Below are 20,964 nucleotides of genomic sequence, written 5' to 3'. Positions count from 1 at the left end.
TGCTGTCACTCTAAATAGAGGGGAACTTCTTAAAGGAATAACTTTTTATCCTCATGGAGAGCTAAATAACTCAGAAAATGTTTCAGAGCTGGCACACAATTTACTGGATATAGTAGGTCTCAGTTTTTGAAAAGTGGATTTTTAGTTTTACAATATTAGGATTTCTAGAAACATTGATAGTTTTTTGTTGTTTTTTTTGCCTTTCTCCCCAAATTTTTAAACTTGCAACTTCAAGGAAGTTGAATTCAGGTTTTTTGGTTTTTTTTTTTTTGCAGGGGGCGAGGGGATTGTGTCTAAATTACTGTTTTTAAATTGAGAGCTTTAACTGAGATTATTTTGCAATGTCAACTGTGGTAGTTGAACTGGATAATCTTTCTCCAGAAGACACTGAGAGTGAAAATGATGCCAAGTCAGTTTTTAGTAAAGCCAAATCCAATGAACTACATGCTGATTGCTACAGTCTTAAACTTCACTCCTCACATTCTGCACCTGCTGGTAAGCTTCAGTTTTATTGATTTCCCCCCACCCCTTCCCCCTAAGGCTGTATTTATTTATGCATGTAATATGTGGAATGAACTAGAATACCTAATGAAGAATAATTTTTCATAGGGTCTTGTAACAGCAGGTATGAATCTGAGTTCTTGTTTTAGTTAATATGTGTTGCTGTCAGGTGTACTTGGAAAAGAGGGTAGATCAGGTGCTAATTGTTTAAAAAATTAGGGGCTAGATTTCTTGTGTCACCTAAGAGCTGACATATAGAGGCTGTAGTTGAGAGAAGGAGGGGGAAAAGTGGCAGTCACCTTTGCATCACCTGGAATATGGGCTGCTGCAGGGAATGAAACAGCCTTGATATAAGACAATAGCCTTTCCTGGGCTGTTTATGGGCTGTGCTGCAGTCCAGAATCTCCTTAGCACCAAGAGCTATGACTACTTGCCTGTCTTTTCCCAGCAAATCTCCACCATAGCAGAACTTTCACGGGAAGATACACAGTGGTTCTACATTGCTCCTGGGCATGGGGAAATTCTCTCCTTACCCATTCTGGCTCATTGTATGCTGCCTGAGAAGTATATAGAGTTGGAATAGATCCTACGAAATGTGAACAAAATTATCATCATGAGTTTGAAATTTTCATTTCCTTGAAAATTCATTTGGTTGTGCCAAAATACCGCTTTATAAACTACCACTAACACATTCAAGGCTGTATCTGTAATTAGATCTGTTGAAACATCTCCCCATGCCCTTTAATACCTTCCAATTTATTCAAACTACTCTCATCTAAGACTTACATTTAAATACGCTGCCTTCCTGTGGGCTACAGCACAGTTTTCATTGTGTATTTTACCTCATGTGACTCACTGGGAATGCCTCCACTGGATTATGTTTCCACCTGCTCTGTAATCACTAGTAGCACAGAAAACAAACTAGTTAAGCATATAGCAGCTGAATATGGAGATGCTTCAATAGCAGTGAACATGGAGATGCTTTATCTTGTGGGGGGCAATCCCAACTGGATAGTGTAATTTTGACTTCACAAAAGCAGGTGAATAAGTAAACCAGGCTGTCACTAAAAGTATTTTCTTAGTAATGAACCTCCTGGAAGTTTGTGTAATTATCACTTTAAACATTATAATTTTAATAAACATTGTCACATACAATAGCCAGAATTAGCACAATATGAATAAATGTAAAGTGATGTTACTTAATCCCTTGCAAGCAAACTGATTTGATTGCTCCAAATTTGTGTCATGTCCTTAATAATAGTTATTGCCTAATTATTTCATTTTCAGTCTATGCAAATATCAGTAAGGCCTAAATCTTGAAAAGACATATGCATGTGCTTAACTCTACAAATAGCGGTAGTCCCTTTGACTTCAGTGGGACTATTTGGGTGTGTAAATTTAAACACACACACAAGACTCTGCAGGATTGGAATCCAGTGTTCATTTCTTGCACTAGGCAATTTTACATCACATTATTTTTAAGTGTGCAATATCATAATGGAATAGCATAAAAGATTAACATATGATGCAGGAGACCAGTTATAGTGAAGCAGTTAACACAATTGCTGTCATAGGACAAAGGAGGGTTAGTAGGTTACAAATTGTTGTAATGAGCCATTGATTTTTGGTGTCTAGCAGTTGTGATTTAAGTTCCCAGGCTCATCTTTCAAAGCTGTTGTGCAGGTTCCTTTAATAACAGGGACTGTGAGGTTAGGTAAAGAGTGATCACTTTGTGAAAAGTATTTGCCCACGGTGATAAGGTGTTTTTTTTCTTGTCTTATCACTTTCCAGTATGAATTCACTTGAAAGCATAGTGATTGTTCGGTTTTACCCACATAGCTGTTTGTGTAATGCCCATGGATCTTGAAAGGTGTGTTGGAGTTGTGATATTGATCATTATAGCAGTGGGGATATGTCTGTGGGTTTTGCATCTGTTCAGGAAGGGTTTGGTGCTGTTTTGAGTTGGTGGGTCCTGGTCTGTGGAGTAGGGTTGCCAACTGTCTAATCACACAAACACAAACACCTTTGCCCTGCCCTGCCTCTTCTCCAAGGCCCCGCCCCACTCACTCCATCCTCCCTCCTTCCATCGCTCGCTCTCCTCCACCCTCACTTACTTTCACCAGGCTGGGGCCAGGGGTTGGGGTTGGGGGCTCTGGGAGGTAAGGCTGGGGCAGAGGTTTGGGGTGCAGGATGGGATGCGGGGTGCTGGATCTGGGAGGGGGCTAGGGCAGGAGGTTGGGGTGCAGGGCGGGGTGTGGGCTGGGGGAGGCGGTGAGGGGTGCAGGCTCTGGCGGGGCGGCGCTTACCTCCGTTGGCTCCTGGGCAGTGGTGCAGCAGGGCTAATGCAGACTTCTTGCTTGCCCTGGCTCCACGTCGCTCCCGGAAGCGGAGAGCACATCTCTGCAGCCCCAGGGCGGGAGAAGGGGCTGCTGCATGCTGCCCCTCTCTGCATTTCCTGGCCAATGGGAGCTACGGAGTTAGCGCTTGGGGTGGGGGCAGCACACAGAGACCCCCTGCTCCCCACAGGGACGTGCCAGCCGCTTCCGGGAGCGGTGTGGAGCTAGGGCAGGCAGGGAGCTTTCCTTAGCCCTGTTGTGCTCACAGACTTTTAGCAGCCAAAATTACTGATTTTATTCGTGTAGCGATATTTCTGTATAAATTAGTTATGCATGAGTTCCCAGTGATTAAAAGTAGGAAATAACTTTAGCAACTGTGCAGTCCTTGTTGACAAACCCTGTCATTTCAAGGATGACCTTTGTGCCTGGTTGGAAAAGTCAGTAAGTGCTGCTATTTATCTTGGGGACCAACATTGCTACAACAACTCAACTTATCAGTAACTTTTTATTTTTATTTTTGAAGAGTGGTGACTTTAATGCAATTAAAATCTCAAAAAGTCTTAGCCTTTTAAAATTACTTTGTTTTGATATTTATTTTACCAATATTTCCAAGAAAACCTTCTGTTATGAATGTTATCATAAGTTGGCTGAGGTCTGAATGAAACACTCTTTTAACAAAACAAAAAAAAACTTTGGCTTCCACTATATTGTTTCCCAAGAAAAATTTACACACACTCAGCAATGGCCATTGATAAAAATAGATCTATTTTGGCTACAGTAAAATAACAGATCTGTTTTCTTAACACACAGACTATTTCCAGGCAGCCCAGATTCATACTCTGATGCAAAGTATCAAAATCCTGACAGGGACAATCTTTTAGCATAATGCCAAATTTCCCAGATATGTACAGTAAATAACCTGAAAATCTTTATATCTGGGGAAAACACAATTGGACTTCAATCTTGCATTTGGATCTGCTAATGCTGACCTCTGTACTCACACAGGTTTCAGAGTAACAGTCATGTTAGTCTATATTCGCAAAAAGAAAAGGAGTACTTGTGGCACCTTAGAGACTAACCAATTTATTTGAGCATAAGCTTTCGTGAGCTACAGCTCACTTCATCGGATGCATACTGTGAAAAGTGTAGAAGATCTTTTTATATACACACAAAGCATGAAAAAATACCTCCTCCCACCCCACTCTCCTGCTGGTAACAGCTTATCTAAAGTGACCACTCTCCTTACAATGTGTATGATAATCAAGGTGGGCCATTTCCAGCACAAATCCAGGGTTTAACAAGAACGTCTGGGGAAGGGGGTAGGAAAAAACAAGGGGAAATAGGTTACCTTGCATAATGACTTAGCCACTCCCAGTCTCTATTCAAGCCTAAGTTAATTGTATCCAATTTGCAAATGAATTCCAATTCAACAGTTTCTTGCTGGAGTCTGGATTTGAAGTTTTTTTGTTGTAATATCACAACTTTCATGTCTGTAATCACGTGACCAGAGAGATTGAAGTGTTCTCCGACTGGTTTATGAATGTTATAATTCTTGACATCTGATTTGCGTCCATTTATTCTTTTACGTAGAGACTGTCCAGTTTGCCCAATGTACATGGCAGAGGGGCATTGCTGGCACATGATGGCATATATCACATTGGTGGATGTGCAGGTGAACGAGCCTCTGATAGTGTGGCTGATGTTATTAGGCCCTGTGATGGTGTCCCCTGAATAGATATGTGGGCACAGTTGGCAACGGGCTTTGTTGCAAGGATAGGTTCCTGGGTTAGTGGTTCTGTTGTGTGGTGTGTGGTTGCTGGTGAGTATTTGCTTCAGGTTGGGGGGCTGTCTGTAGGCAAGGACTGGCCTGTCTCCCAAGATTTGTGAGAGTGTTGGATCATCCTTCAGGATAGGTTGTAGATCCTTAATAATGCATTGGAGGGGTTTTAGTTGGGGGCTGAAGGTGACGGCTAGTGGCGTTCTGTTATTTTCTTTGTTCGGCCTGTCCTGTAGTAGGAGACTTCTGGGAACTCTTCTGGCTCTATCAATCTGTTTCTTCACTTCCACAGGTGGGTATTGTAGTTGTAAGAATGCTTGATAGAGATCTTGTAGGTATTTGTCTCTGTCTGAGGGGTTGGAGCAAATGCGGTTGTATCGCAGAGCTTGGCTGTAGACGATGGATCGTGTGGTGTGGTCAGGGTGAAAGCTGGAGGCATGTAGGTAGGAATAGCAGTCAGTAGGTTTCCGGTATAGGGTGGTGTTTATGTGACCATCGTTTATTAGCACTGTAGTGTCCAGGAAGTGGATCTCTTGGGTGGACTGGACTAGGCTGAAGTTGATAGTGGGATGGAAATTGTTGAAATTATGGTGGAATTCCTCAAGGGCTTCTTTTCCATGGGTCCAGATGATGAAGACGTCATCAATATAGCGCAAATAGAGTAGGGGCGTTAGGGGACGAGAGCTGAGGAAGCGGTGTTCTAAGTCAGCCATAAAAATGTTGGCATACTGTGGGGCCATGCGGGTACCCATAGCAGTGCCGCTGATCTGAAGGTATACATTGTCCCCAAATGTAAAATAGTTCTGGGTAAGGACAAAGTCACAAAGTTCAGCCACCAGGTTAGCCGTGACATTATCAGGGATAGTGTTCTTGACGGCTTGTGTGGAATGTTGGTGTAGAGGGCTTCTACATCCATAGCGGCCAGGATGGTGTTATCAGGAAGATCACCGATGGATTGTAGTTTCCTCAGGAAGTCAGTGGTGTCTCGAAGGTAGCTGGGAGTGCTGGTAGCATAGGGCCTGAGGAGGGAGTCTACATAGCCAGACAATCCTGCTGTCAGGGTGCCAATGCCTGAGATGATGGGGCGCCCAGGATTTCCAGGTTTATGGATCTTGGGTAGTAGATAGAATATCCCAGGTCGGGGTTCCAGGGGTGTGTCTGTGCGGATTTGATCTTGTGCTTTTTCAGGGAGTTTCTTGAGCAAATGCTGTAGTTTCTTTTGGTAACTCTCAGTGGGATCAGAGGGTAATTGCTTGTAGAAAGTGGTGTTGGAGAGCTGCCGAGCAGCCTCTTGTTCATATTCCGACCTATTCATGATGACAACAGCACCTCCTTTGTCAGCCTTTTTGATTATGATGTCAGAATTGTTTCTGAGGCTGTGGATGACATTGTGTTCTGCACGGCTGAGGTTGTGGGGCAAGTGATGCTGCTTTTCCACAATTTCAGCCCGTGCACGTCGGCGGAAGCACTCTATGTAGAAGTCCAGTCTGCTTCGACCTTCAGGAGGAGTCCACCTAGAATCCTTTTTTTTTTTTTGTAGTGTTGGTAGGGAGGTCTCTGTGGATTAGTATGTTGTTCAGAGGTATGTTGGAAATATTCCTTGAGTCGGAGACGTCAAAAATAGGATTCGAGGTCACCACAGAACTGTATCATGTTCATGGGGGTGGAGGGGCAGAAGGAGAGGCCCCGAGATAGGACAGCTGCTTCTGCTGGGCTGAGAGTATAGTTGGATAGGTTAACAATATTGCTGGGTGGGTTGAGGGAACCATTGCTGTGGCCCCTTGTGGCATGTAGTAGTTTAGAAAGTTTAGTGTCCTTTTTCTTTTGTAGAGAAGCAAAGTGTGTGTTGTAAATAGCTTGTCTAGTTTTAGTAAAGACCAGTCACGAGGAAGTTTGTGTGGAAGGTTGGTTTTTTATGAGAGTATCCATTTTTGAGAGCTCATTCTTAATCTTTCCCTGTTTGCTGTAGAGGATATTGATCAGGTGATTCCGCAGTTTCTTTGAGAGCGTGTGGCACAAGCTGTCAGCATAGTCTGTGTGGTATGTAGATTGTAATGGATTTGTTACCTTCAGTCCTTTTGGTACGATGTCCATCTGTTTGCATTTGGAAAGGAAGATGATGTCTGTCTGCATCTGTACAAGTTTTTTCATGCAGTTGATAGATTTCCACTCCATACGGCTAAATGCAGTGCCTTGCATAATGACAGGTTTCAGAGTAACAGCCGTGTTAGTCTGTATTCGCAAAAAGAAATACAAGATCCTACAAGATCTCTATCAAGCATTCTTACAACTACAATACCCACCTGCGGAAGTGAAGAAACAGATTGATAGAGCCAGAAGAGTTCCCAGAAGTCACCTACTACAGGACAGGCCGAACAAAGAAAATAACAGAACACCACTAGCCGTCACCTTCAGCCCCCAACTAAAACCCCTCCAACGCATTATCAAGGATCTACAACCTATCCTGAATGATGACCCATCACTCTCACAAATCTTGGGAGACAGGCCAGTCCTTGCCTACAGACAGCCCCCCAACCTGAAGCAAATACTCACCAGCAACCACACACCACACAACAGAACCACTAACCCAGGAACCTATCCTTGCAACAAAGCCCGTTGCCAACTGTGCCCACATATCTATTCAGGGGACACCATCACAGGGCCTAATAACATCAGCCACACTATCAGAGGCTCGTTCACCTGCACATCCACCAATGTGATATATGCCATCATGTGCCAGCAATGCCCCTCTGCCATGTACATTGGGCAAACTGGACAGTCTCTACGTAAAAGAATAAATGGACGCAAATCAGATGTCAAGAATTATAACATTCATAAACCAGTCGGAGAACACTTCAATCTCTCTGGTCACGTGATTACAGACATGAAAGTTGTGATATTACAACAAAAAAACTTCAAATCCAGACTCCAGCGAGAAACTGTTGAATTGGAATTCATTTGCAAATTGGATACAATTAACTTAGGCTTGAATAGAGACTGGGAGTGGCTAAGTCATTATGCAAGGTAACCTATTTCCCCTTGTTTTTTCCTACCCCCTTCCTCAGACGTTCTTGTTAAACCCTGGATTTGTGCTGGAAACGGCCCAACTTGATTATCATACACATTGTAAGGAGAGTCGTCACTTTAGATAAGCTATTACCAGCAGGAGAGTGGATTTGTGTGTGTGGTGTGGGGGGGGGAGAACCTGGATTTGTGCTGGAAATGGCCCAACTTGATTATCATATACATTGTAAGGAGAGTACTTCACAAAGTACCAGTAAGTACAAACATATAACATGTGCTAGGTGTATGTTGGTAGGAAACAATTATGGACATAGAACTAACATTAAACCCAGCATATATGCCATTTATTTCTCCTATATGTTTGTGCCATGTTGCCCCTATATTCAGTTGTGTTGTAGCAATCTGTACTCTAGTCTTTGGATCTAGAACTTTAATGACACTGTTTTTGTGAACAAAATGCAGAGCTGAATGTACAGAGGGCACCAGTTAACAAAGCAGCAAACATTCCTCCACTCCTGACAGCTTAATTTTATTACAGTGGGTTATAGCCCAAATGGCAAAGAGGAAATACTACAAACAGCATGGTGAAGTCAGATGCCACACTTCAGTAAATGTTGACTTTATTTTTAATTTTTTTTGCGTGCCCAGTGTAGACATCCAAGTGCACAAGATTTCTTTGAAATGGAAGGTGCCACTGGGATTAAAATATGTGCTTTTATGTTCTCCTATAAAAGGATGTTTTCTTGAATTGGGTTAGGCCTTTCAGTTCCAGGGGAAGTGGAATAATGAAGTGAAAGATACAATTGGTCTGAACATTTCTAAAATTTCAGTAAAAAATGGGGAGGAGGATGTCTTCCTCTCCCGTCCCTTGCTGTCTTCTGTGTTTTTGACCGGCTCTAATTATGTCTTTTCTAAGTCCCGCATCCTGCAAACACAACTCAGTTATGGATGTGCGTAGGTGTTGGCGGAATCAGGGCCATATTCCTTAAGCATAATGCAAAAAAACGTATTATGAAAACTGAAGGAATTTTAAATATATAATCATTACTAATTTTCTACTATGTAAGCAGAGTCAGGATGAGCTGCACCCTGACATCTGGTGGTGAGTTGTGGCAAGTTGTGGAAAAGAACTTCAGGGGCTGATCTTATTTGCATAGGCCCACCCACCCCGCCTAGCATGAGCCCATAGCTGCCCAAATGGTGACTTTGGCTGCTGTGGGATCCCCAGTTTCTCTGTTGTTGGGGCAGGAAGAATAAATTATTATCCTGATTATGTGAATCAAGGACAGTGGAACTGTACTTGGCCTTTTTTTATGATGGAGGGATTCGCCATCTACTAAGTAGCACTTGCTAGGCAAGGGATGTGGGTTCCAAAACTCAGTGAATTGAGAGGATAGGCACAGGTATTAATATCTGGTGGTATGGGCCCCTAGTGAGGGTCCTATATGCCAATTGCACCTCCTCCTTCTCCCTCCACTGTGGAATATCAGAGCTAATTTTGCTTCCGTTAGGAGTCTAGTTACAGGCTGCTGAGCTGAATTCACTTTGGGCAAATGGTGCGCCAGCACTGAGGCCCCCCTACTACAAGCTGAAATCACAAAAGAGCTAAAATTACAAAGAGCTGAAATCACTGAGTGTTGTGTTAAGTAGTGGGGGGGCCTGAAGCAGAGCAGCTTGTGGGATGGCTGGCAGAGCAAAGCGATTCATGGGATGGCTGGTAGAGCGGAGAGGAGCCCCATGGAGAGGTGGGGCAATTGGCTTTGGACCACGTAAGTTGCCCCTTAACCCCCCATCTCCACCCAGGTTGGGAGGTAAAACTCTGCAGATAAACTTTCGAACTCTGGGGCTGCACTGACCAGGGACAGAGACTTTTGGGTTGTTGGACTTTTGGGACTTTGGGTGACTTTTGGGTTGCTGGACTCAAGAACCAAAAGGAAAGGACACGGCCCAATTTGCCTGGGGTGGGTTTTTGCTCATGGGTTGTGTTATGAATCCTGTTGGTGGTGTTTCCCCAACATAATGCCACATTGTTTCTCTCTGTTATTAAAAGGCTTTTGCTACACTCAGACTCTGTGCTTGCGAGAGGGGAAGTATTGCCTCTTAGAGGCGCCCAGCGGGGGTGGTATATATTTGTCCCAGGTCACTGGATGGGGGCTCGAGCCGGTTTTGCATTGTGTTATTGGAATGGAACCCCTAGATACTGAACCTGGCCCTTGTTGCTGCCACTCTGACAGGCAGAAGGGTTGCAACTATGTTGTGTAGTTGTAGCCATGTCAGTCCCAGGATATTAGAGACAAGATGGGTGAGGCAATATCTTCTTTTATTGGACCAACTTCTGTTAGTGAGAGAGACAAGCTTTCCAGCAACACACAGCTCTTCAGGTCTGGGAAAAATACTCCTAGCGTCATGGTGAAAATGCAAGGTGGAACAGATTATTTAGCATGTGTAGTTAGCGCACATGTAAGGGATCTTTCAAGGTGGAGTGGCCCGTTAACACCTCTGCAGTCATAGGACAAAAAATTGGGGGGTCGTGATTTACAGATTATTGTAATAAATCAGAAATCCAGTGTCTCTGTTCGGTAGATGATTTTTAGTGTCTAATAGAGTAATGAATTCAAGCTCCAAAGCATATTCAACAAGGACAAGTGCAGAGTCCTGCACTTAGGAAAGAAGAATCCCATGCACTGCTACAGGCGGGAGACCGACTGGCTAAGCGGTAATTCTGCAGAAAAGGACCTGGGGATTACGGTGGACAAGAAGCTGGATATGAGTCAACAGTGTGCCCTTGTTGCCAGCAGATTGAGGGAAGTGATTATTCCCCTCTATTCGGCACTGGTGAGGCTACACCTGGAGTATTGCATCCAGTTTTGGTCCCCCCACTACAGAAGGGATGTGGACAAATTGGAGAGTCCAGCAGAGGGCAACGAAAATGATTAGGGGGCTGGGGCACATGACTTATGAGGAGAGGCTGAGGGAACTGGGGTTATTTAGTCTGCAGAAGAGAAAAGGGAGGGGGAATTTGACAGCAGCCTTCAACTACCTGAAGAGGGGTTCCAAAGAGGATGGAGCTAAACTATTCTTAGTGGTGGCAGATGACAGAACAAGGAGCAATGGTCTCAAGTTGCAGTGGGGGAAGTCTAGTTTGGATATTAGGAAAAACTGTTTCATTAGGTGGGTGGTGAAGCTCTGGAATGGGTTACCTAGGGAGGTGGTGGAATCTCAATCCTTAGAGGTTTTTAAGGCCCGGCTTGAGAAAGCCCTGGCTGGGATGATTTAGTTGATGTTGGTCCTGCTTTGAGCAGGGGATTGGACTGCTCAAAGGAGGACCAAATCAGATCCTGAGGTCTCTGGCCTCATTCCCAGTATATCCACTACACTGCAGGAGGATGGGTAGTAGTGGATATACTGGGAATGAGGCCAGAGACCTCAGGACCTGATGTTGCTCCTGAGGTCTTTTCCAACTCTAATCTTCTATGATTCCATGTCTTTTGAAAGTGTTGTGCAGATTTCCTTTGAGGATGAGGACTGAGAGATCAGATATAGAGTGATCACTTTGTGAAAAGTGTTCACCCACAGAGCATTGTGGGTTTTTCTGTTATTTTTCTATGGGTTATGTTATTTTCTATGAGTTCATTTGAGAGTGTAGTGATTATTTGGTTTCACCCATGTAGTTGTTGTTGGAGGCATTTAGTGCACTGGATGAGGTATACACATGTTGCAATAGGCATGTATGGGTTCCATGGGTCTTGAAAGGTGTGTTGTGGGGGAGTGTGTGCTGTAACAGTGGAGTCTGTCTGTAGGGTTTACATCTGTTTTTCTGGTAGGCTCTGATGCTGCTTTGAGTTGATGTGGCCTGGTCTATGGAGAGCTTGCTTCCGATGATGAGCTTGGAGAGTTTGTTTGAAGGTCAGAAGAGGAGATTCAGGATGGGGTTCTCATTGAGTATGGGTTGTTTGATTATACCCTATAGGGGTTCCACTGTGGGCTGGTAGGTGACAACTAAGGGTGTGTAGTCGGGGGGAGGGGCGGAGAGGGGGATTATTTCTGTACTGAAGCAGGTTCTCTCACGCTATTTGAGTGATCTGTTCCATGATGTGATCTACTTCTCAGGTGGACTGTCCTTGTTTGGTGAAGGTGTTTTTACATGTGTAAAGGTGTATATCCCAGATTTAATCCTCCAAACATATTGTGTTGCATAAGAATGCCTGGCTGTAGATAACAGATTTCTTGGTGTGTTTGGTGTGGTTACTGGATCTGTGAAGGTAGGTGTGGTGATCCATGGGTTTCTTGTTCTTCTCAAGGGAAAACTTTCTTTTCCCCTCTTCTTCCCACCCTCCCCAACAAAGCAAAGCATCCAAATAGTGCTGATCTGCACAGGGGAGTTACTGTTTTTTTTTATGAGTAACCCCATGTTCAGCAGGGCTAGAGAGTCCCACTTGTTATATTTCAGCATTAAAAAAAAAAGAGTGAAATAACAAATCAGATTTTCTTTAAATATACATTATGTTTAAAGAGAAATATCCTCTCCAAAAAAATCCTTGGCCATTGCTCCATCCCCTTAGCATTATTCCTTTGGCACAATGAGATACAAAGCTGCACTGACAGGGAATTAGGAATTCCCTTGGATAAGGAATTCCCTGGAAGGTATGAAGTTGGCATAGCTGCCTAAACACTACTTCCCACTCTCCCTCTTGTAGTGGATATACTGGGAATGAGGCCAGAGCATGCTTTGTTTCAGCCAGTCTGGATTAGCAGAATAGCTTCTGCAGGTTAGAGTAGCCTCAAGGCTTTTATAACTTGGGGCTGCACCTATCTGGGGCTGCACTCAGAATATGTATGTAAAACAGAACAGGAAGGGACTTCCTGGATAGTCAAGTCCCCTGATATCACAGGTAACTCCTTCATGTAATCCTGATCAGAAACTTGTCAAGGTCTATCTTAAAACTAGTTAACTTGTTTGCTCTACTACTCCTTATTGGCAGGCTGCTCCAGAAATTCATTCCTCTGGTGGTGATAAATCTAATTTTTAGCCTAAATTTATTTATAGCCAGTTTATACCCATTTGTCCTTGTGCCAGCACAGTCCATTAGCTTTAATAGCTCTTCTCTTTCTTTGGTGTTTACCCCAAATGTATTTGTAGAGAGCAATCGTATCTGCTCTCAGCCTATGTTTTTCTAGGCTAGCTAAGCCAAAATCTTAGTCTTCTCTCATAAAATAGGCTCTCAATTCCCCATATCATCCTTATATCCTTTTCTGTTCCAGTTTGAATTCATCTTTCTCATCTATCTTGTACATGGGTGGCCAGAATTGTACATAGTCTTCCAGATGAAGTCTGAGTGCCTTGTACAATGTCATTAATACTTCACTATCTCTACTGGAAATACATCGCTTGATGCATCCTAAGATCACATTTGTCTTTTTCACAGGCACATCACACTGGTGATTCATATTCGTCCTGTGATCGACTGTTACACTCAAATCTTTCTCCTCTTCTGTTTCCAACTGATCCAACTGTTTCCCTAGCTTATCGTAGAAAAGTTTTAGTCCCCAAGCGCATTACCTTGCACTTTGTACTATTGAACTTCACCCTGTTTTTATTATTCCAGTGTTCAAGGTCATCCAGTTCTTCCTGTATTTTATATTCCAATCTTTCTCTGAATTGACTATAACTCTCTACTATGTGTCATCACAGATTTCATTATCACATCCCTGCTTCTTGTGCTAAGGTCATTAGTATGTGGCGTCAAAGAGGAGAAAGGTGAGAGAGCCATTTGTGTCTCCCCTCCCCTTCTCTCTTCATGTTCACCAAGTGGATCTCAGGTGCACCTGATGATCTAGACCGAGGTCTCCACAAATGTTATTCCTTGAGATAACCTACGTTCACTTTATGTTATATGTTCACTTTCAGCAAACTCAACTTTTTGTGTCCTCTGAAATATATGGATCCCAATTTAGCATTCTAAAAACATCTTACAGGAGTGCCACATCTTCAGTGACATAAGAATTAAATTCTTTGATTCCAGATTAAATTAATATTTACAGGGTGGGATTTTGCCTCTAAATGGAATATTTACTTTAGTGAAATGGAAATATCTGAGAACAATTTTTCCTTAATAAAATATATTGTAAGTAACTAATCTATTAGACTTTATCTGATGGTTAGATTATTTCATAGTGCAAAGCCGCACTGCTGCCACCTGTGAATGTCTTTTAAACTGAAAATATTTCGATTATTCTCTGAAGACTGAGTAAATCCTGTTTGTTGAAAATTGCCTAAATCAATATTCTTCCATTCTCCCCCTGAGTTTGTGGTAATTTTCTCATTCATTTCTTCTGAATCTTGAAAACAGCGTAGATGAAATTTATATTATTGTGTTCAAGGAGTTACATACACAACTGTGAATGGTAGCTGTGCATGTAATTGTCTTTGTGCCACACTGACAATTCATCCTAATTGTTCAATTGTGCTGCTGTGATATAATGCAAGAAAGAACAAAGATGATGATATACTAGGAGTTGTTGCTGTTAATTGAAACACAATTTTAGGTCCCAGTCCTAAAATTAACTCTGTGCAGGACCAGAGATCAATTCAGGATCAGGGCCTTAAACTCCAAGGGCTTCATTCTCATTATTCTCACTCCAATTTTAAAACTGTGCAACCCATTGGCTTAATTTATAATTTACACTAGATCAGGTACCATATTGCTACTTCTCTCTCTCCCTCCTCCTCCTCACTGCATAACAAAATAGGAAACTATTTTCCTCTTCATTCCTTCCTAGGGAAAATGGACAGAACAGCTTCAGCGAGATCAATATTAGGAAAATATCCATCTACTTATGTGTCCATGAGGACAAGGCTCATGGCAAAGCCACCAAGAGAAATAATTCATTCAGTGGCCGGGTTGAGACATAAGTTATAGCAATCTCCTACCTTCCACATACTATGTAATGTATTTCATTATTTCTGATGGAGAACAGAATAACTATAGATTTCTTACTGAGCTGTTGTCAGTTTTAATTCTTTCTTTACCTTGGAGGCCAAACAGAACTGTTCTATACAATTTGTGTCAAATCCTGGTAATAGGGGACTGTAACACATGAAATAAAACAAAGGTAGACTCTATTATTCCCAAATTAATATATTTAATATACTACTGCTTTATAAAATAAATTGGCATCTGCTGTAGCTCTTGGGAGGGGAAGGCAACTCAGTGGTGCTCAGATCTGGAAAAATTGGAGTAGAGTTTATGCTGCAAAGTCTCAACAGTGCTAACACATGAAGTACTCTGGCATGGATCAGCATTGTAGCTAGTCATCCTAAAGGTGTACCGTGTACTGCTAGTGTGAAATCCTTGTTCTTTGTCTTTCTATACTAAAAGTTCAGTTAAAAAAAAAAAGCCCACAGTGGGCTCATAGCCAAATAATAATTCAAAATTCTCAGAGGTCTAGCCCACTGAAGCATTCATCTCTGCCCCAAGGGTTCACAACTTCTGTCCTTGCATGTCTAAAATAGATGGAAACTAAGCTGGATATAGACATTTAATTTTTCCCAAAGGCATCATTTTTTTCTATGTTCTTCCTCCCGCTAATAAGCTATTTACTTTTAAGCTGGGGATGGGGGCAGGTCAACTAATCCTAGTCTATTTAAAGGAATCTTTTCAGTGCTTTATTATTGGGCATTAACAGCCAGCTGTATTTTCACAAACATGTATGTATTTTATATCCCAGCTTCCCTAAGTAACGATAGCAGACATAAGACTTGATTTACATACAGCATGTGCTGCTTCTCAGATGCCACTGGAAAGTTGTCTGATTTTTAACAGGTACGGTGAGGTACTTACACATGTTAAATTGCAGTATTCCATGCTGGTGGATGGGAGTAGGAGCAGTGAGTGGTTTTCCTCAGTCCTTACTCTTGCCGTCATTCTTCTTCTTTTGTTATTGAGTCAGCATAGGTCTGCCTTATGTCTTAGTTTATTAGCAGCCAGCCTGCACACTGTATGCTTGAGCCTAGCATGAGGCACAGGTAACCAACAGGCTGGGAAATGCAAGATGTGCCAGAAGAGGAGATCTGTAAGATACCTGAAATGTTTCCTAACGGTGTCAGTGTAAGGGTATTGTTACAAATCAGGGCTCGAAGCAGAGCTAGTCTCCTCCAGGCACTTTAATGAGTGTAGCTGGCCTGCATAAAGTGTCTTGATTGGACACACCACCAGATTGGCTGGAAGGGCCAGAAACTGGCTCTTAAGCCTGAAGCAGCAGCTCCTCCCTGGATGCTCAAGGCGCACACCACTGTGACTCCTAGAGTGTTGCCTTGTTCCTGCTACCCCTGCCTTGCACCCAACCTTGCCTCACCCTGGTCCACGTATGAGACCTCTCCTTGCCTGTTACCCCGCTCAGACTTCTGACTACTGCCTCCAGCTCTGTCCCTAACCCGTAGTTTCTAATACTCAGTTCCTGATGCCCACTCCAGCCATCAGGCCTCACAGATGGAGCAACCCACACATAAGGGCTAGGGCCTCTGGTGAAACCATGGAGGAAGGCGCCAGTGGAACCTGCAGAAAGTGCAGCTGCAAGTGGCAAATGCAGAATGTGGACCTGCAAGAACAGGTTGCCTGCTGACTCCTTCAATGCTGACCCTGGAGCCAAAGATTCCACTGCCTGCTTAATTTGATCAGGACGAGTTTTGGGGATTCCCAAGCCAATGCTGGCTCCTGTTCTTTGTGCACTTTCAATCATTCCCTACCGATCAGGCCTGTATGAGTCTCTTGTTCACTGGGAAGGCTTTGGCTTGGGCTTCCCACATCCCTTCTGGAACAGTCCAGCCCCTTTTTGGGACAATTAGAGGAATTCATTCAAGCCACATCTATTATCTTTGACACCAATCACACACTGACCACTGATTCAGCCCTTCAAGCTTCACAGCAGAGATACTCACCTGCTACCAAATGTCATCATTTGGCTTCTGACACCAGGTGGAATGAGATAGTGTAACCACTTCCACTGGGGTTAAACAAGATTATAAAAGATGAGCTCATGTGGCTAGAATCTCCCCCCACCCCGGACAATATATTGGCTTATGCATCAGAATTGACGATCCACTCATGGAGTGGTGTTGAGAGTGTGCATCAATTCTCCAGAGGCCATCAGCATCCCTGTCCATGATCCCCAACCACGTGAGTTTCTTACCTGGCATCAGAACCCATGACAGTCAACCAGGCCCTGCCCCAGCTCTCGAATGCAGAGAAGCTCTGACACTAGCAACTGGGCCTGTGTTGGCAACCCAGCTACCTTGCATTGATGTGCCCAGCAAAGACACAGACAGCACAGGGGCTGGGAAACGGTAGGGCCTGAGCCCCAAGGAGTGAGTCCAATCTTGTTTGGTCTTTCTCCTCCTCTGGGAGTGTCAAGGTTCCTCCCCCACTCTGAACTCTAAGGTACAGATGTGGGGACCTGCATGAAAACCTCCTAAGCTTACTTTTACCAGTTTAGGTTAAAACTTCCCCAAGGTACAAATTAATTTTATCCTTTGTCCTTGGACCACTGCCACCACCAAACTCTAACTGGGTTTACTGGGAAACATAGTTTGGACACGTCTTTCCCCCCAAAATCCTCCCAACCCTTGCACCCCACTTCCTGGGAAAGGTTTGGTAAAAATCCTCACCAATTTGCATAGGTGACCACAGACCCAAACCCTTGGATCTGAGAACAATGAAAAAGCATTAAATTTTCTTACAAGAAGACTTTTAATAGAAATAGAAGTAAAGGAATTACCTCTGTAAAATCAGGAGGTAGATACCTTACAGGGTAATTAGATTCAAAACACAGAGAATCCCTCTAGGCAAAACCTTAAGTTACAAAAAAGATACACAGACAGAAATAGTCATTCTATTCAGCACAATTCTTTTCTCAGACATTTAAAGAAATCATAATCTAACGCATACCTAGCTAGATTACTTACTAAAGTTCTAAGACTTCATTCCTGGTCTATCCCTGGCAAAAGCAGTGTACCAACAGACACAGACCCTCTCCCTCCTCCCAGCTTTTGAAAGTATCTTGTCTCCTCATTGGTCATTTTGGTCAGGTGCCAGCGAAGTTACCTTTAGCTTCTTAACCCTTTACAGGTGAGAGGATTTTTCCTCTGGTCAGGAGGGATTTTTAAGGGGTTTACCCTTCCCTTTATATTTATGACAGGGAGGCCCTCAGTCAGCACAGCAGGACTGTCAAGCCAGTTTCCAATGCAGCTCTGCATATACCCACTGATTCAAACATTGGCAAGCCCCAAGATTCATCTAGAGGTCCAAGTTGACTTGGGTGCCCTGGGTATCTTGAACTTTGAGGTCCATGCGGTATTACGACATGCAAGAACTCTCCAGATCTGGTTGAGACTACTGATGAGTATCTTCTCTTTGGGACCATTAGCCCAACAGGCCATGCCAATGACAGTTGCTACTCTCTGGAAGCATCAGGATACCTTCCAGTTTGCTATAAACTGGGAACATCATGCTCTGGTCATCCTAGATATGCCCTGGCTTTCTACCCATGACCCCTGAATTCGCTAGGAACCCTACACTTTTTAGCTCCTGGTATTGCTGGCAATCCTGCCTCCCAGGACCCAAGGACCAAACTGGTACATGCTACAGTTCATGCCACACACTGGAAAACTTTGAACCTCCAGGGAGTGAACCCCCCAGGACCCTCCGGGCCAACCCCAGGCCTGTCTGCTGTGGCTGAGATCACCACAAATACCCTGACTTTGCCAATGGCTTTCACAAGGGAAGGTAGACATACAGCCCCTGCAGCAGAATTACAGCTGCCCAAAGCCAAGATCCCATTCAGCTGAATATATGCGTGTGCACGCACGCTCTCTCTCACACTCTCACACTCACACACAGAGAGAGAGCTTCAGGCCCTCTACACATATTTGCCAGGAGAACCTATCAAAGGGTTTCATCCAGTCATCATCTTTGTACCTGATCCATTTTGTCAAGAAGAGCCACACTACAATTCCAGTGGTAATTGACCATTTAACTATGGTGTCTCATTTTTGTTCCATGCCAGTCACTTCTCTCTGCTCAAGAGACAACCCACCTGTTTGTGAACAAGTTCTTTTGTCTCCACAGCTTGCCTATGGACATGGTATCTCACTGGGCACCATACCTTATTTCCTGCTTCTGGTAGGAATTTTTATGCCACCTGGGTATTGATGCCCAGGTGGCATAAAATGGTCAGGCAGAGTGGGTCAATCAGGTCCAAGACCAATGCATACATAGACTAGAAAGCAATCATCAAGATAATTGGTTGCCTTTGATCCTTCCTGCTGAGTTCACCTACATAAGCAGACTCCTTCTTTGTTAACTATCGTCTCCATCTTCACATTCATCCAAAGATCCACTCCAAAATGTCCATGCCCACTATCACCGAACTCACTGCCCACATCCAGCAGATACACCCCAAGAACTCCAATAGCACTTAGTCACCAAGGCAACTTACAAATGTTATGCCAACTGGTCCCCCTAGCCAACACCCAGCTTTGAGGTACGGGAATAAGGTTTGGTCATCCACCCAGAACCTGTGATCAACTTGCCTTTCTCAAACTGGACCATCAGTACCTAGGGTTCTTCCAGATTATGAAACAGATTAATCCTGTTACATTCAAACTACTGCTACCAGATTATCTCAGGTACTGTGCAGCACAGCAGGTGCCTTTAAACCACTAAAAGTCCTTTAATAGATTACATGGAAGCTACAGATAAGTTTATTTTTGTGTTGACAAAGTGACCCAGGTTTGCTTCTCTGTTACACCAGTATAAATTCAGAGCAACTCCACTGTCTTGTATTGATTTGTCTAGATTTACACTGGTGTAGCAGAGTAACTGGGCCAGATTTTGATGTCACACAACAACACCTGAAAACACATGGTCAGTAATAGACAGAAATGTTTTTCATGAGTGTACAGGCAGATATACACAGTTAACTGGGCTGGAAGCTGAATATTATAAATAGAGAGGAGTCTGAATAGTGCTGGAAGAGACCAAGTGTCTTCCAAGAGCACTTGGTAAAAGAGAACTTGGCTGCCTGTTAGTCTCCCTGTGCAATTCTGAACTGTGATATTTTACTGTTAAAAAACCACTGTAGAAAGTCTATCCCCAGGAATTATACACACATGTGCGCGTGTGTGTGTATATGTAATATAAGAAAATTAGCATAATTAATCCCATGTTTAGTGTGCACGCACTCCCTCTTCCAAAAGAAATTTCCTTGATCTAAGTATGCTAACTACTATGTTTTGTGTAAATTGAATCACAATTAGGTACTTTTTCATCTGTGTTCTGTAAAGTGAATTGGCCTAAGATTACAATTGTAATGGATTGATGGGGTAAGTAAAATGTTCAAGTTTAAAATATACATCTACAATATTAAAATACATAATCTAAGAAAAAATAAAAGTAAAAGAGGCCAATAGAATCATAGAATATTAGGGTTGGAAGAGACCTCAGGAGGTCATCTAGTCCAAACCCCTGCTCAAAGCAGGACCAATCCCCAACTAAATCATCCCAGCCAGGGCTTTGTCAAGCCAGGCCTTAAAAACCTCTAAGGATGGAGATTCCAGTGCTTCACCACCCTCCTAATGAAATAGTGTTTCCTAATATCCAACCTAGACCTCCCCCACTGCAATTTGAAACCATTGCTCCTTGTTCTGTCATCTGCCACCACTAAGAACAGCCTAGCTTCATCCTCTTTGGAACCCCCCTTCAGGTAGTTGAAGGCTGCTATCAAATCCCCCTCCCTCTTCTCTTCTGCAGACTAAATAACCCCAGTTCCCTCAGCCTCTCCTCATAAGTCATGTGCCCCAGCCCCCTAATAATTTTTGTTGCCCTCCGCTGGACTCTCTCCAATTTGTCCACATCCCTTCTGTAGTGCGGGGACCAAAACTGGACACAATACTCCAGGTGTGGCCTCACTAGTGCCGAACAGAGGGGAATAATCACTTCCCTCAATCTACTGGCAATGCTCCTACTAATACAGCCCGATATGCCGTTGGCCTTCTTGGCAACAAGGGCACAATGCTGACTTCAGCTTCTCGTCCACTGTAATCCCCCCAATAAACACCACTAACACATCACGTTTACTTTTGTCACCTAATAATGAGTACAAATATATTAAATCTATATATAGTCAGGCAGTCTTCAGTTGAGATTTATTTCCATTGTTGTATTTCCATTTTTATGCTGCAATCCACTGTAATTTTATGGAAATGCAATATTGAAGTGCAATATTGTGTTGTGTAAAATTTCATTTCAGATCATTACTAACGAGAGAAGA

The 20,964-nt window shown here is 43.3% G+C and overlaps 1 protein-coding gene across 4 annotated transcripts in view; it reads left to right on the top strand.

The window, feature by feature from the left end:
• The first annotated feature begins 227 nt into the window (after positions 1-227).
• The window catches only part of ANO3 (anoctamin 3), a 390,571-nt gene continuing 369,834 nt past the window's right edge, over positions 228-20,964 (top strand). For all 4 annotated transcript variants that reach the window (XM_078853244.1, XM_073347804.2, XM_078853245.1 and 1 more), the window contains exon 1: positions 228-495. In XM_078853244.1, the coding sequence (XP_078709370.1) occupies positions 342-495 (154 nt within the window). In that variant the 5' untranslated portion in view covers positions 228-341. The remainder of the gene's footprint in view (positions 496-20,964) is intronic.

The sequence above is a fragment of the Lepidochelys kempii genome, chromosome 6, assembly GCF_965140285.1.
Source record: "Lepidochelys kempii isolate rLepKem1 chromosome 6, rLepKem1.hap1, whole genome shotgun sequence".
Classification (NCBI taxonomy): Eukaryota; Metazoa; Chordata; order Testudines; family Cheloniidae; genus Lepidochelys; species Lepidochelys kempii.
The sequence above is the reverse complement of the archived record's forward strand: the minus strand, read 5'-3'. Positions and strand labels throughout refer to the sequence as shown.